Genomic DNA, 16,027 nt, shown 5'->3' on the forward strand with positions numbered 1-16,027 from the left:
TTTCTAATCTCAGCAGTTCTCCATGTGATCTCTAAACTCTTCCACAGGAAGTTACTTTCCTCCATTATTGTCTTTCTTTCTTTTTTTTTCCTCCTCATTCCATAAATTTCGAGCTAGAGGCCCTACGTGGGCAAGGGGAATAATCTCTACCCATCAGCCAACAAAAATCATCTTTACTGATTAAAGAATTTTATTGTAATGTATTACAATTTAATTATTGTAATTATTGTAATTTAGTTACATTTAGTTGATTTTTATCCTGCTTTAATTTTCAGTCAATTCAAAGTGATGTACATATCTAATGCTTCTGCTCTTGTTTTCCCAACAACAACACGATCTGATGTGTGTTGGGCGGAAAAAGAATGACTGTCCCAAAATCACCCAGTTGGCTTTCATACCCGAGACCTCAAGACTAAAACATAAAGAAGGTGTCATGTGTCTGAGTAACGAAACACTTAAAAGGACTTTCAGGCATGTTTTCTCCTAAAAGCATTTATTAAGGTTACAATAAGTCAGCACAGCATGGTGGAATGCTTAGGTCTGCTTCTCTTCCGTTACACATAACATCCCAAACATTTTCCACTCCCTTATTGTAGGGTCATGTTTCACATCTTCCAATCAACTTGGAAGATGTGATTTACTTCTGGTTTCTTTCTCCCGGGCTATCCTTATGCTCCTCCCTCTTTCCCAGTTGCTGGTTTAACTATATATATACCAGACAGTTCTGCACATTGTCAAAGCAAGAATATACAGTATTTGCAGTGTTGACAGAAGGGTGGCAGGGTTTGGTTTTGGCTAGTCTAGAGAAAAGAAGGACTAGGGAGGACACGATAGCAGTATTCCCGTATTTGAGGAGCTGCCACAAAGAAGAGGGGATCAACTTATTTTCCAAATTACCAGAGGGCAGGACAAGAAATAATGGTTGGAAACTATTCAAGGAGACAAGCAACCCTGGAATTAAGAAGAAACTTCCTAACAGTGAGAACAATTAAACAATGGAACAACTTGCCTTCAGAAATTGTGGGTGCTTCATCTCTGGAGGTTTTTAAGAAGAGACTTGACAGCCATTTGTCTGAAATGGTAAAGAGTCTTGTTTGAGCAGGGGGTTGAACTAGAAGACCTCCAAGGTCCCTTCTAGCTCTATTCTATTCTATAAAGTTTGTATCCTACTATCAAAGCCACTACAGCAAATTTAACTCTCTTTCTCATTACACAGAATGTCCAGAATTGAAGAGGAATCTGATAGTCATTGAAGGTTGGCTATGACTATGGATGTGGATATGTAGAAATTCAGAAAGCACAATTTAAAAATATCTAAGCTTAAAAATTGTGTATTGATCCATAACAAAATAAACAATGATTAAGCCGAAGAAGACAGAGAATAAAACTAGAGGCTGTGAGAAGAAAAAAGGCCTTAGCCATTCACTGAACCCATTTTTGTAAATTTAGCATGGAAATATTCTATAATAAAAGAATATGTTGACCACAGGCATGCTGATAATGTCTTTCATATATACCTTGTTTATCTATCAATGGTACACAGCTTGTTTACTATTAACTGCAGAGCTCAAAAGTAGAAAATTTTATGTGATGCTTGCTTTTCATTCAAGGATATGATAATTGGCAGCCTGCTGGTTTTCCTTGCTTCAAATTGGTTTAATGTGCTGTACTTTCAGATATTAGCTTCCGTCTTCTCTTTTCTTGTTTTTTTCCTCCAGAATACTACAGTTTGAATATCAGTGTTTCTACTATTATATTACTTTACTTTATACTGCATCTCCGCTTATGACTTCAAAAGGGATTTATCATAGAGATTTTTGATTGAAAGATTGAATTTCAATTCAGATCATGGAGGTTATATATGGAGGATTTTCAAATATAATCTTCTTTCACCTCCTCTTCCCTGCACTTCCCCCATCTTCCCTTCCTACCTCCTCTCCTTTCCTCCCCTCCCTTCTCTTTCCTCTTCTCCCCTCTCTTCCCTCCTATTCCTCCTCCCCTCCCCTCTCATTGTTTATTATCTACCCCTATTTATTTGTTTTTTTAGTTCTTTTTCCTAAAGGCATAGGTTTCTTTTCTTCTTTTTCCTAACATTTTCCCATTGCTGGCTATAATTTCCTTTCTTTCCTCTGTTCTTCTGTTACTCAAAGTGCTATTTTATCTTACTGTTTGTATTCATTTTTCCCTTACCCCTTTCCTTGATTTTGAAAGTTAAAAACACTTTATCACTTGTTTTGCCTGAGGCAAATGTTTTTCCTTAATCACTTGGTAGCATCATAGTTCAGATCCCTCCATCTCCAATCCCTTGAGCTTTTTCTGACACCACGGTCATCTTGCTGGATTATGAAAGGAAGCAATTGGCACTCAAGGCTCTGTGTTGGACTTTGCCACTAGCCATTCGACTGCAGAAAGAGTAGAAAATGGCAGTCAAAGGGTACCTGCTATGCATACGAAAATCCCAGATTAAATGGTTGGCATCTTTTAAATCTTCAGTTTAAAACCGCCAACAGCCATTCTTAGTCATAGAAAATAGTTCTTAATCACATTCTGTTTGCAATACCTTCTTGGATCCCTATAACACTGCAAATTCTGAAGGATTTCCTGAGTTAGAACTGTGATGCTAAGAATAAGCAGTGACCAGACCTCAGAGAAGCAATTTTTAAAAAGTTTTTTTTATCCTACCTTTATTATTTTTACAAATAACTCAAGGTGGTAAACATGCCTAAAACAACTTCCTCCTCCTATTTTCCTCTGAGGTATGCGGGGCTGAGAAAGAGTGATTGGCCTAAAATCACCCAGCTGGCTTGCATGCCTAAGGCAGAACAAGAACTCAGAATCTCCTTTTTTTTTAACTTGATACCTTAATTACTAGACCAGTGTTTATCAACCTTGGCAAATTGAAAGTGAGTGGACTTCAACTCCCAGAATTCTTAGCAGTGGCTATGCTGGCTGTGAGAGTTGAAATCATATACCTGAGGAAATTGCCAAGGTTGGGAAACTCTGCACTAGACTAAACAGGCTTTTATGAGAAGCAAATTTCACTCCTGGTTGTCTATTTAGATACTTTAGAACAGTGTTTCTCAACCTTGACAATTTTAAGGCATGTGGACTTCAACTCCCAGAATTCCACAGCCAGCATTGCTGGCTGTGGAATTCTGGGAGTTGAAGTCCACATGCCTTAATATTGTCAAGGTTGAGAAACACTGCTTTAGAATCAAATTTCTATATTCAGTTTTAGAAATTCTTGTCTGTTTTAGATCCCAAGCCCTTGCTTTACCACCCTGATAGAAAAGGGAAGAGACAAATTATAGCCATCTGGCACTGAATAATGAAGTGTTATAAGTTAATAATGAGGAGCAAGTTTTTAGAAAGTGTAAATCTGTGCAGAATATAAAATAGATATGCAGAGCATGCCTTGCCGTTGTCTGTCAGGAATAGGTTGCCCCTTACAGGTGCTCAGTAGTCTCTGTAATATGTTCAAAACTCCCACTTCTGATTTAGTTTCATCCCAAAGTTCTCTCTTTCTTCATCTTTGGTCATGCTAATCATGAAGGAGATGTCAAAAAAACTGAGAACTCCTATAATTAGGATAGAATTATCTCTTCATTGCAGGGGATGGTGTGACCTATCTCTTAACGATCGTACCAATTTTCATGAAAATAATTCTTTTCTGAGGAAACATGGACATTTCAGAACAGGCGTGCTCATGTGGTGCTTCAAAGTGTTTCAGCAGTTTCTTATTTCCTCTTAATTGTACATATTGGTAAATAATTTTTATGCTTTTTTCCTCTTTTTACTAATTTTGATAAGATATAAGAAAGGCATGAAATTGAAAAGAATGCAAATATTATAAGCAGAATATTTTGCAGAAAAAAGCCAAGAAAGCTACACTTTGGTGTCATTATTGAATACATTGCCTGGCATAGAGTGACTTTAACTACTTTAGCTGCTGGTTTAATTTTAGATTAAAAATGAACATAAACTATATTTTGGTAATTATTTTGTGGTGGCTTCTGAATAATACCACTTTTTAGCAAATGTATGTTTAAATCTAACATATGATATACAATCTCTCAGTGCAACAATGTTGTTTGTTTCTAGTCTGCTCAGTGAGACAAGTGTAATTTATATATACATTTACATATTTGTAGTCTAACCTTTTTCTAAATGCTCAAATTAGCCTATACCCTTTTTCTCCTAATTTGCATAGAACAGTTGCCAGTGGGATAGGTTATTTTAGAAATGGTCCAGTCAGTCAATCAGCTTCTCTCTCTGAGGTTTCCCTGGTTCTAGCCCAACATCTTAACCATTGTAGTTCACTGACTGTTTTGAAAGCCTTTGAAACGGCAGAGAGAAGATCATGGACCCTCTTCCTATTAACCAGTAACGCTAAACACAAATTAAAATGTTGAAGGAGAACATTGCTTTTAGAAGCGTTATTTTGTTTAAAATAAATGTATGCTGACAGTCATTGCATGTATTTCCAGGCAGTGTGCAACAGTAATATATTTCCATACATTTAAAAGATATCTGGGCAAAATGAGATGTTAAGTTAAATAAATAAATTAGGAAGCAAATAGTAACATATTTACATTTTCTGGTGAGAAATTCTAACAAGTTTGATTTCTCATTTTATCATCCTTCAGTGTACTTTTTAAATTTGGAAACTCATTTGAAAAAAAAAAACCCCTCAGACAGGCCTTGCTCTAATTCACACAAAGATAAAGGGAGGGAAGGCGGAAGCATATTCAGGCTTTCATGACATACACTATAGCTGTTGTAATAAAAATAGTCCTGATCTATATGGCATTAATTTATTATCTAGCAGCAGAGCACTTAACACCCAGGGCTGTTTTGGGTATCCCCTGCTGGGTTAAAAATTTGACAAAATCAAAGGTAGCATATCAACCTAGCCACTTCTTGGGGGTTGCCACTTTGTTTTTCTCTTTTTTGCAACTGAATAATATTTCAAGGATTATTGTCAGCTGCATCAGTGGAAAAGAGACACGATATAAATGTTTTTAAAAAGTGAAGCAGTATATCTATTCTCATGCAAATGTATACTTCTTCTTTATCTCTTTTCTGCTGCCTCCCCTCTCTTTCTTCTCCCTTTAACTTCTTTTATTTTTCCCTGTGTAGCCATCTCCCCTGTGTTGTCTCTCCCCACTTCTTTTGTACTCTCACTGCCCATAGAAATAAACAAGAAAAGATCAAAACTATACACACTCTGTCCAATTTTCCCTCAAGCGGTGTGGAGAGTTGTTGTTAAGGTTCACTGGAGAATATCCATTTTAATCATCTATTTAAAAAAAACAAAAGAGAGCAATGTTGACTCTTCTGCTTGTAGCTTAGATCATGTGCATTGTCTAATTGGAGATAAGAAGGTCAAGATTTAAAACTGCATCCAATATACAGTACAGTCAAGTAAATGAACAGGCGGCTTATATGCATGTAGTTGAAAACTAGATTTGGCCTAACTGATCTTTCAATGTATTACTGTTTTGTAAAAGTAGAGAATTTCAAATGTATTTTGATGCTTTGCACTTTTATTGTGAACATCTTCTTTTCTCAAAGTTGTTCAATTTCATTGCTACTGTCAGCACCCACAGAGGATCTGCCAGCAATGGACATAAGTGCTTAAAAACAGAGAGCTTCTTCCACATAAGCACTAGCACATTGTTGGAATAAATTGTATGTGTGAAAAGTATTGGTTTGTCTGAGGCAGTATTCAGTGTGAAGTAGTCAAGTTACCTAAGGATAGGTTGAGAAATATTAGATAGGTTGGCAGTTCTTCATGTACGTCAAGCCTTAATGCCAGTTCTGGTGATAAAATTATCTAGTTTTATGGTCATAGAGGTTTGAAATAAGTTTATTATTTTTACAGCCTAAGGCTGGAACTGTTCTGTATATATTGTCCTTGTAGTTCTTTCTCCTTTATTTTCTGTAAGGATTTAGAAGCCAAAATATTTGATAGAATGGCAATGTTTTGTGAGCTTCTTCATTCTGGCTCACATTCGTGTTGAGTACACTAATGTTAGAAATGTATTTCTCATTTTTAAAATACGTAAGAGATAAGTGAAGAAGGTTTGAACTGGTGACCAAAGGAGCACTGGTGCAGACAAAGTCCTTAATATAACTCTATTTAACACAGGGGTCCCCAACCCCCAGTCCGTGGTCCAGTACCGGGCCGCAGCATGCCAGCAACCAGTCGACATAAAAAAGGAAAGCCCCATCCACAGGGTACAGGCAGCACACAAAACCACACCCCCTCTCTCCACCTCTATCCAGAGGTTGGGGGCCTCTGATTTAACAGACAACATTTAATGAGGATTTTAATTTCAGTGTAAGTCCTACATCATTGTTAATTCAAGTTGTGAACAAAACAAACTCCCTCATTCCTTAAATATTAGATGTTATATATTGAATGGACTCCAGGCTCAGTGTTGTCCCCCATCTCTGTGAAACGTCTCTCTGAAATCATTGGGAAAAGTCATCTGTAGTTTGGAGTAAGAAACTTTCAGTGTGCACATAATACCTAGTTAGATACCTCCTACTGTAAATAGACAGGTAATACCATTAATATTCTAATCCTGTGAAGCCTGAATAAGATGAAACAGGCTGACTTTGAATTCCAGCAAGACAAAATGGCTCCTTGTCCACACATTGTCTGTTGGCCTCTACGCTACTTCTGAATAGAGTTACATTCTCCTTGAATTAACAGGTCCATGAAAGAACGGCTGTTGGAGTTTGGGTTTCAGGGGCTATCCCAGCTTCAGCTTCTGGTTCTTTATTGAGAAGGAGGCTTTAACAAGTCACTCATGTCCTTATTTCTTTGAATTTCAATCCTTATGGCTCCTTGTTTTTACCTTGAGTAACACCAAGGTTTTCAGATTAGCCTTTGGAGATTAAGAACCATGGTGTGGATTGTTTTTAACCCTTTTAACGCTTTGTTGTCTCTTGGGTTTTTTGTATTATATTTATGTTACGATTATGATTTTTAGCCAGCAGAAGTTTCTGGAAGTGGCCAGAATATAAATGCTAATAAGTAAGTAAGTAGCATATTAAAAAGTTCCTGTTGGGGTGTTAATGTAATAATGTACTTCCAGCACATTTTCTAACAATCATTCTCATTTTAGTTGATGAAAATATATATTCATTGTTTTAGGAAACATTAATGCAAGAGGGCAAGCAGTGCAAAACAGGAGTGGAAGACATTTGCATGTCAGATAAACATTCAAGGAGTGAAAACAGCAACAGCGAAGAGGAAAGAGACAAATCAAAATTACTCTTGGAACGGCTGAAGGCTCTGGAGGTAAGATAAAAAGAAACATCTCTCATCCAGGGTCTTGGTTTTTATTGGCACCGTAGTGGTTCAGTATAAATTTTATCTCTCGCAGTTCACCTAGCTTCTGCTAAAAATATTTTTGATCATGATTCATTAGATCAGGATGAATGAAATGTTGCACCTTGGAATCACTGAAGCTATTTTTCTCTAATGTCAGGGATCATGTACCTTAAAGAGAAACTCCATAAATAACTGTAAGTTGTTCCAACCTGGAGGCTAGCTCAAAGCCATAGAGACTTTAATACAGAAAACTTAGGTTGTGTGATATAGTTTGAAGTGTTAATTTAGGACACAAGCCACAAAAGAACTGCTTCTACTTTTCATGCTGAGGCAGAGAGTGGGGCCTCCCCAAATCAGAAGTAAGCAATAGAATACCAATGTAATAAATGTTTCAGTGATCCTGTGGTTGGTTGGGTAGTAGTAATAGCTCCTAGCAGCAAGCCTTGAATACGGTTTGAAAGGCACTACACTACATAATCATAGGATGCATAGAAGTTAGAAGGATGGGGATGGAGAAGACAGCCATTTTATTATTATTTATTATTATTATTTATTGAATTTATATACCGCTCTATCTCCCTTACGGGACTCAGGGCGGTGAACAGGCGATAATAAAAACCACGATAAATATACACAAGTTTCTGTTCTAAAATCAAATTAAATAACAGGCCTGCTCTAAAAGTACCCCATACAAAACCCCCACTAAAACATAATCAAACTACGCCAGGCCGGCTGCACGGAATAGATGGGCCTTCAGGGCTCGGCGAAAGAGGCGCAGGTCCGCAACTGTACGTAGGTCGGGGGGTAGGTCATTCCAGAGGGCAGGGGCTGCCACAGAGAAGGCTCTCCCCCTGGGGGTCGCCAGCCAGCATTGTCTGGCCGACGGCACCCTAAGGAGGCCCTCTCTGTGGGAGCGGACTGGTCGAAGGGAGGTGCTACAGAGCTTCATGATGTAGCATTGCTGGACTTCTAGATACTGTGGCTATTAAATAATGCATGCTTCTCTTCTCCCACCCCAAAAACCCCTTGTAATCAAGACAGGATAGGCATCTGGCCCCACCCAGCAGTCTCCTTGCCTGAGCTGATTTTAGAAGTGGTGGTGGGGGTCCCAAGGCTGTCAGGGATTTCAACATACATGGTGATATAGGTCTCTGAGAAGTGTCTTAGGAGTTCATGACTACCACGGATCTACTTAGGACAAAATAAATGATCTAAACATTTCCTTCTAGCCATCTAGCCCCACAATATTATATTAGAAAATGATTGAGTGCAATGGGCATGATATCAGTAAAAAATACTTAGAACTGGCTTGTAATTTCATTCATTATAAGATTATCCAGCATAATCTTTACTAGTTTTTAAAAATACAGTTTGAGGGATTTTTTAAACAGATTGAATCATGATTTTATTTGTCTCATAGTTCTAACCTTGTTTTTTTCCCATAAGTTCTAAAGTTTATCAAATCTTATTTCACAAATCTTAGGACTTTTCAAGTATGCAGCCCTTGCAGTTGAAATCACATCATATCTTACTTTATAGCCTCGATAACTACATTCCAAAAATGTGAATAAATACTTTTCTTTACCCCTTTGGGTTGCTTATTTTTTCTCATTTTTCATCAATTATTGTAGAGGATACTGCATTCTCATCCTTCCAGTATATTTTTCAGTAGGTTCCCAATGAATGGTTAGTATAGTTTACATAGCTTTTCTTTTCTTCAGCTCTTTTCTAATGATGGAGAGTTGTTTAAATGAAATCATAGTGCTGTATCAGTTATTGCCAATTGTTATAAGAGAGAGGAAGAAAACTCATTACATTTTTAAGATGCAATCTTGGCTGTGGAAGGTCACCAAATAGGATTTCTTCATTGATTTTAGTTTTGTGCGTTAGCTTGCTTTTAAAAATAAAAAGGAATGTACCAGTTCTTCCAAAATTAATCTACAGAAGCAATCCAAGGAGTAATCCATGGAGAAAAATGAACTACAGACCAACCTTTATAACTGCTGAAAGATAATTAGAATAAGGTGCTGCTAATTGTATATTGGCTTTATGTTATGTACTCTTAGCCTTGTCTATTTGTGCTTCAGAGATTTAGATTTTTTAAAAAAATCTTGCCCCAAAGCTCTCAAGTTTATTAGGAGTCGTACAGTTTACTATCATGTAATCACTTGATTTAATTCTTTGTCATAAGAATAATTAATTGTTGTATTTCATTAACAGATTGGGTGGGTGGAACAAAAATTTACTTTTTAATCTGTTTAGATATCAAGCCTTACTGTGTTATCAAGAAATCTATCAGGAATGGTATAATATAAATAAGGGAATAAAATTATATATATAACAGGACACAGATTATACAAATCATCTAATTAGTATGATTGACCAAACAATGGCTATAATATGCTAATATACATTTAGATTATACATTATACATTTAGATTATACATTTTCTTTTGCGCTGTTCTTTCTGTCCCAATTTTTTTTGATAAACTTCATTAAATAACCTTTAATTGGCAAAATCCAGATATACAAATATGTGTTTATATGCCATCTATGAGTCTCTGCATTACCCCTTGTATAAAACATTTTTATAGCACTCTTCCTATATCCGATTATAAGATGCTGGTAAAAGAAGGAAGGTACCTCATAAAATAAAATAAAAATAAATAGGTCCTTTCACATAGCTGTTGGCTTCAACCATCCAAATCAGCAGGAACATTTTTAATACCACTGGATGGTGCCTCTTGAATGTCCACATACCTCCCCGACTTTGAAAAACAACAACAACAGTGCTCTCTCTGCTCAACCAGAACCATAGATGAACGGGTCTCAAGCAGAAGCTTTACTGTTAGTAAATTGTGTTGCAAGAATCTCACCAGATTGACTACATTCCGTTGGGAAGAGTCAGATAAGGCTTCAGGGATTCTTTGGGAGGTCAGGCCTGTGTTGCTTTCTGCAGTGCAAGGACTCTAAGCTCAATCCCCTCTTAACCTTCTCTCCAATCTAGCTAAGAGTTTCTACCACATCATTCATTCACACTCCTTAAGGTGAAAAGCTCTCTAATGCAGGGGTCCCCAAGCCCCGGTCTACGGACCGGCATCGGGCTGCGGCATGCCAGAAACCAGTCTGTGCAAACAAGCGAAGCCCCATCCACGGGATGCAGGCAGTACGTGAAACCACAGCTTCTCTGGTCCGCGGAAAAACCTCTCTTCGTGGAACCGGTCCCTATTGCCCAAAGGATTGGGGACCTCTGCTCTAATGCTACTGTAAACATACTCTTCAGAACAGATGGAAAGAACTGAGAGAAGTGGTAAAGGGCTTTAGTAGGGCCTGCCTAGAAGGAAAGGAAAAAACACAAGGATGGGAAAGCAAGTAAAGACAACAGCCCTTAGTGAAGTTACGACTGGTGCAGTGACTAACCTGATTATCTTGCACTGTGTGAAAAATATCCAACACTCATGTCTATTCTAGAAATCTGTTCATGTATTTTTTTTTTTTTTTAAATCAGATATGATAAGCTCAAGTCTTTTGTATTGTGAGCTTTTGTTAAAATGGAAACGGGATTCAAAGATCTTGAGAACTGCAGCTAGAACAGGGATGTTTATTCTAATTTATGTGATGTGTAGTAGAGATAAGTTTGTCCTGGTTTGCATCAATTGTGACTTGGATCCAAATTAAATCTCCCATTGTTGATGTCGCTGACTTTATATCTTGGAACAGATACAAAGTCTTTTATTCCCTTGGTCAGGCATTAGAAAGGGAAAGACAAATGCATCTGTTCCTAGTAAAAGTCAAGAATGCATTATTGTTCCACTTATTTAACAGGTATCTAGAAAGGTGACTGCCTTTGTACATGGAATTAGGTGATAGGAACCTGGCATGTTACATAGAGTGTCAAAAATGACACAGAATTGTTATTCCCCTGAACAGAAGAGACAAGTTTGATTAATTCCCACGTTCATCCTTAACCTTCATTGCCGTATTCCTCCACCCCCCAATTCTAGAGGGACTTCCAACACTGAAACAATTTTTCAGAGGACACAGAAGACTACAGGGGAAGAGTGTTATTTTAAGGGCTAGTAAGGTATTATGCACAGTTGCATAAATACTTTCCTAATACCGTAGTTAGTCTCTGCCTCTGTCTCTCTCTGTCTCTCTCTGCCTCTGCCTCTGCCTCTCTCTGTCTCTCTGCCTCTGTCTCTCTGTCTCTGCCTCTTTGTCTCTGTCTGTCTGTCTGTCTGTCTGTCTGTCTGTCTGTCTGTCTGTCTGTCTCTCTCTCTCTCTCTCTCTGTGTGTGTGTGTGTGTGTGTGTGTGTAACTGAAATTGGGAGACCAGCAAAATAACCCTGAAATCTTTGCTCTGAGGGTGAAAAATGGATTTAATTTTTTTTTCTGAGAGAGAAAGCTTCTTAAAGGAATGGGTTCCAAGATGCAATCAGCAGGATTGGAAATACACAAACAGCGACTTTATTCACAACATTTCTCAGCTCATATTGGGGGGTTGACACAGCTACGCTTTCAAAAAGAGAGAGTTTTCTTTGTAGTAGTCCTTAGTTTGATTTTCAAGAAGTGAGTCTTCCATTTGTGTCTTAAATATTGACTGCACAACAAATGAGAATGGTCCAGTTTGTTGTACATAGGGCTTCAAGCAACCTGTTTGACATTACAGTACACCAGGAAAAAGAAGTACCTGTTTTCTTTAAGAATCAATCTCAGGAATATATTCTTTAACTAATATAGTTATTGACAAGGAACAGTAAGATTGATGCTTGGTCAATCTCAAGTCTTTCCTTTTGAAAGTAGGACTGCTAATTTGCAATTCAGTTAGAGGGTTTAGCAAATGTTAGCTGAGACTGCCACTTTTTGCAAAGCTCTTGGGATAAAAAATATATTGTGCTCTGTATAGTTTATGCATGTTTTGGGTATGTATACAGACTTTTCTCCAAAAATAGAATTAATTGGAAGATTATCAAAGTAAAATATTTGATTTTTCAATAGTGGATTTCTTAATTATCTATGATCCTATCATTCTTCATATCTTTATTTAATAAACAAATATTTTATTACCATCCAAGACCAGATAGTATTCTTCCATACTCTATATCTTGAACACAATTGTCTTTCCAAGTCTGAAATTCCAGTACTTTCATACTACCATTATGTTAGTATTATCTTCCATTTGAATAAAGATTTCTTTTTAGCCCCAAAAAGTGTTAAGCAAGGCTGGTGGGTTTTTGGTACTACCAAAAAAATTTAAAAAAATCCTGAAATGCATAATAATGCTTAGAAACAAAAACTATGGAAAATATTCATACTTTGCCCCTGATTTCTTTGTTTGGAGCATGTAGATAAAACTGAATATACCTCATTTCAGCACTTTCTCATTTGCTGTTATGAGCAATTCAGTCATGGCCTTTATCTATTTCTGGATTGATGGCTGATAAATACAATATATTTGTAATCAAAAGGAGCAGATACTCTCGTGTTCTCAGTAGCCAGACTTCTTGTTAAAGCGCGATCTTTTTGTAATAATTCAGTTCCCTTGTGCCATAAACACGCACTGCTTAGGAAATCCCATTTAATTTACTTCTACACTTATTGTATAAAAAGTAAGAAACTTAAATTGTGCAAAATACAAAATAATACCTCTGCGTTTCTGGCCTTTTGAAAGAGATAAAACCTTTAGAAAGTAATCCTTTAGTGAGACTTACTTGATGTTATCTTTTGACAAAAGGGATTTAGGAAGAATTAAAAACTTCAGATATTACTGCTACATGCACATTGGTGGTATAATGAAGATTCCTTTCATTTGTATATAATTATGAATAGATTCATACCTCATCATATTCCAGTAGGTATCTAAATAAATGAATTTGAAAACTCTAATTAAGCCAGGTGCTTACATTTTTTGCTTATGTTTTTAAAATAGGTATGCTATATAGATTGCATTTTTCCATATTTTCATACAAAATGCTATGATTCTTGCTTGTTTGGATTAGTGTCCTGATCAAAATGTAGCACGTTGCCAGATTTTGCTTTTCTCAAAATGTTTTAACACATTTTTGGCAGATTAAATAATGAATTTAAATAGGTATTTTAAGAGGCATTAATCCATTTTGAGAGAATTAGTCATAAACCAATACAGAAATATAGTAGAATTATAAATAAAAATAAACAGAAATTTCCTGAAATGGAAATGTACTTTCTTCTATCCTTAATTAAAAGCTGCTAATACATAGTCATATGACATTCATATTATATGCACATCTGCATATCTAGAAAATACCGACAGTTAAAAAAATAGAATTAGTTGTCTTTCTACAGTTGGAAAATTGTATTCTTTCTTTTCATAGGAGTTGCTCTGTTCCTATAAAGGTCCTTGTAATAGAAGATAGAATCACATATGCACAGTGAAATGCTCTCACACTATTGTAGACAATCCACTAATTCTCTGCAGTAGTTTTGGTAGCCATAGCTGCTTTCAGAGGGAAAGGAGATTGGACATTTCGAACCCCTTTACTTCCACCAAGATGAGCAATCCATGAGCAGAATTTGGCAATACCTATTTCCTTCTATTAATGGCAGTTTGGTTCTAATTTGTCATATGTTAAGGTTTGACCATTCAGAAAAGCTCCAATTTATGTGGTATAAAGTGGGAATTTTTATTTCAGATAGAGACAGAGGGGCATGGAGAGTGCTGATCCATAGAGTGGCCAAAGGTCGGACATGATTGAATGGCTGACAACAATGACGAAAATGGGAAATTAGAGCAAGTGTCAACTATAAACGATCAAGAACTGAAGGAGGGAAGGAAGTCTCTCATTCAGAGGGGAAAATGGGATGTTGAAGATCATTATTTTATCTTTTAAAGATTTTTTTTATGATGATGATGCATCTATGCCCTTTGACCGGTTTCCAATGATATTAATATTGTTTATTATCAATTTATTATAAGGATTTTTAGCTCTGAATTTCAATAGGAAGAACAGGATAAGTCTTGATCTCTCAACTTTCACTCAAGTCTGAGAACTTACATTTACAGTGAGTCATTCAAACCCTGTTGTATGCGTTTACACTTGCCGAGAAAGGCTAACTCCTCTTCTTTCTATTGACTGTCTGATCTTTTTCCACCAGTGATCAGGAGGTATTAATGGATAATTAAAAACCAAATTGCTGCAAGTAATACTATGATGGTGGAATCCAATCTCCAGAAATCCATATAAAATTATGAGGAAAGATGCTAAAAATCCTAGAACAACATTTTATCTTTTTATCCCACTCAAGATGCTTTGGAAAAGGGTTTGTGTATCAGACTTTTAGTAGCAGAAAATCAGTGAAGTGCAATTCACATGAAATTTTACTAATTGCATATAATATCAATAAGTAGGGGGTTAAAAACAAAATCCTAGAAATTAAATGAGGAAAAAACCCACCCTTATTTAAGGGTGAAATCATTTAAATGAAGTTCCTGTGAGTTGCTTGGATTTTATTTTTTTATTTTTTTTGCAGCGCTCAAAACTTTTTCTAGGTAAGTTTGACACTGAAGTATTCATTTGCTATTTTTTAGTGATATTTTGAATTATTTCATTTTTTTCTAAGCCTTGGTGCATCCTCTTACAATATAATGTTCACATATTTTATCCTCATCACCCTAGCTCTATGACAGATTGACAGATGATAAGTAATATATAGTTAAATTGTGAACATTCCAGCTGAATGGGAAATTGAATTTAGATACCCTGATTTACTCTGGGTATTGTATTGGCCTTAGGCTTCACTAATTATTACAGTCCCAATGTGGCAACAACACACAATATCCCTGCCATATTTCTGGTGTACATTTACACTTACTTGTATTTTTCTTTCTGACCACTATCTCCTTTACCATATAGTTGTTTCCTTTCTGTTGTCCTTTAGATTTTACTTCTCTCTTAATTATTTACTAAAATCTACTTTTTCACAGACCTTTCCGCCATGTTTTATCTAGGCAATAACTGGAACTATGATAGCTAAAACCCTCTAGAAATTCTTTGTTTCTCTCCACTTCACAAACTTTTGCTTTTTGTCTTATTTCTCATTATTGTGGTTTATCCTCTTTCCCTTCTTCGGTTTACATTAATTTCAACTTCAGGTTATATGCGCACAGATATTTGCAGGCCTTCTGATTGCAAGGATCAGTTGTCTGTCAAAATCTTTTATACATATAGAAAATTTGAACTGAAACACAAATGAAATAGGTAGAAAGCAAAACCATGTGTATATCTTATTATGAAGTATGTTTTCATGTGTGTCTTTTGTAATGGTGGCTAGCTATTTAATCATAACATGTGGTCCCATAAGTCAAAAGACTGCCACAACCATGCAGTGAAGGCCCTGCTCCTATTTTATGTGGGTGGCCACCATCTTGCCCTTTTACCTCCTTCTGGAGACACCTGTCAGGCGTAAGAAATTGGGAGCTAGGGTTAGGTCCAAAACAAATACAAGTTTATTTCATACTTCCTCTAAACAAGAATCTAAACTAATTGTCAAGGCAAGTTGGCTGTAGATAAGGCAGAATTCAAGGAGGGCTGGACATAGATTTCTTGTGGATGTAAAGGGACTCTAAACTGATAATGCACTTGACCCCTTTCTTGGGCTCAGCCTGGTCATCTCCTATACAGGGCTGTGGAGTCGGAGTCGGAG

The 16,027-nt window shown here is 36.6% G+C and overlaps 1 protein-coding gene across 1 annotated transcript in view; it reads left to right on the forward strand.

Annotated features, from left to right (window-relative positions):
- NCKAP5 (NCK associated protein 5) overlaps positions 1-16,027 on the forward strand; it is a gene marked incomplete at its 3' end in the record, with an annotated part of 408,673 nt that overhangs the window by 342,855 nt on the left and 49,791 nt on the right. The window contains exon 7 of the mRNA XM_015812433.1: positions 7,166-7,312. Coding sequence (XP_015667919.1) covers positions 7,166-7,312 — 147 coding nt within the window. The remainder of the gene's footprint in view (positions 1-7,165; positions 7,313-16,027) is intronic.

This window comes from Protobothrops mucrosquamatus, unplaced genomic scaffold, assembly GCF_001527695.2.
Source record: "Protobothrops mucrosquamatus isolate PMUCROS unplaced genomic scaffold, P.Mucros_1.0 scaffold84, whole genome shotgun sequence".
Taxonomy (NCBI): Eukaryota; Metazoa; Chordata; class Lepidosauria; order Squamata; family Viperidae; genus Protobothrops; species Protobothrops mucrosquamatus.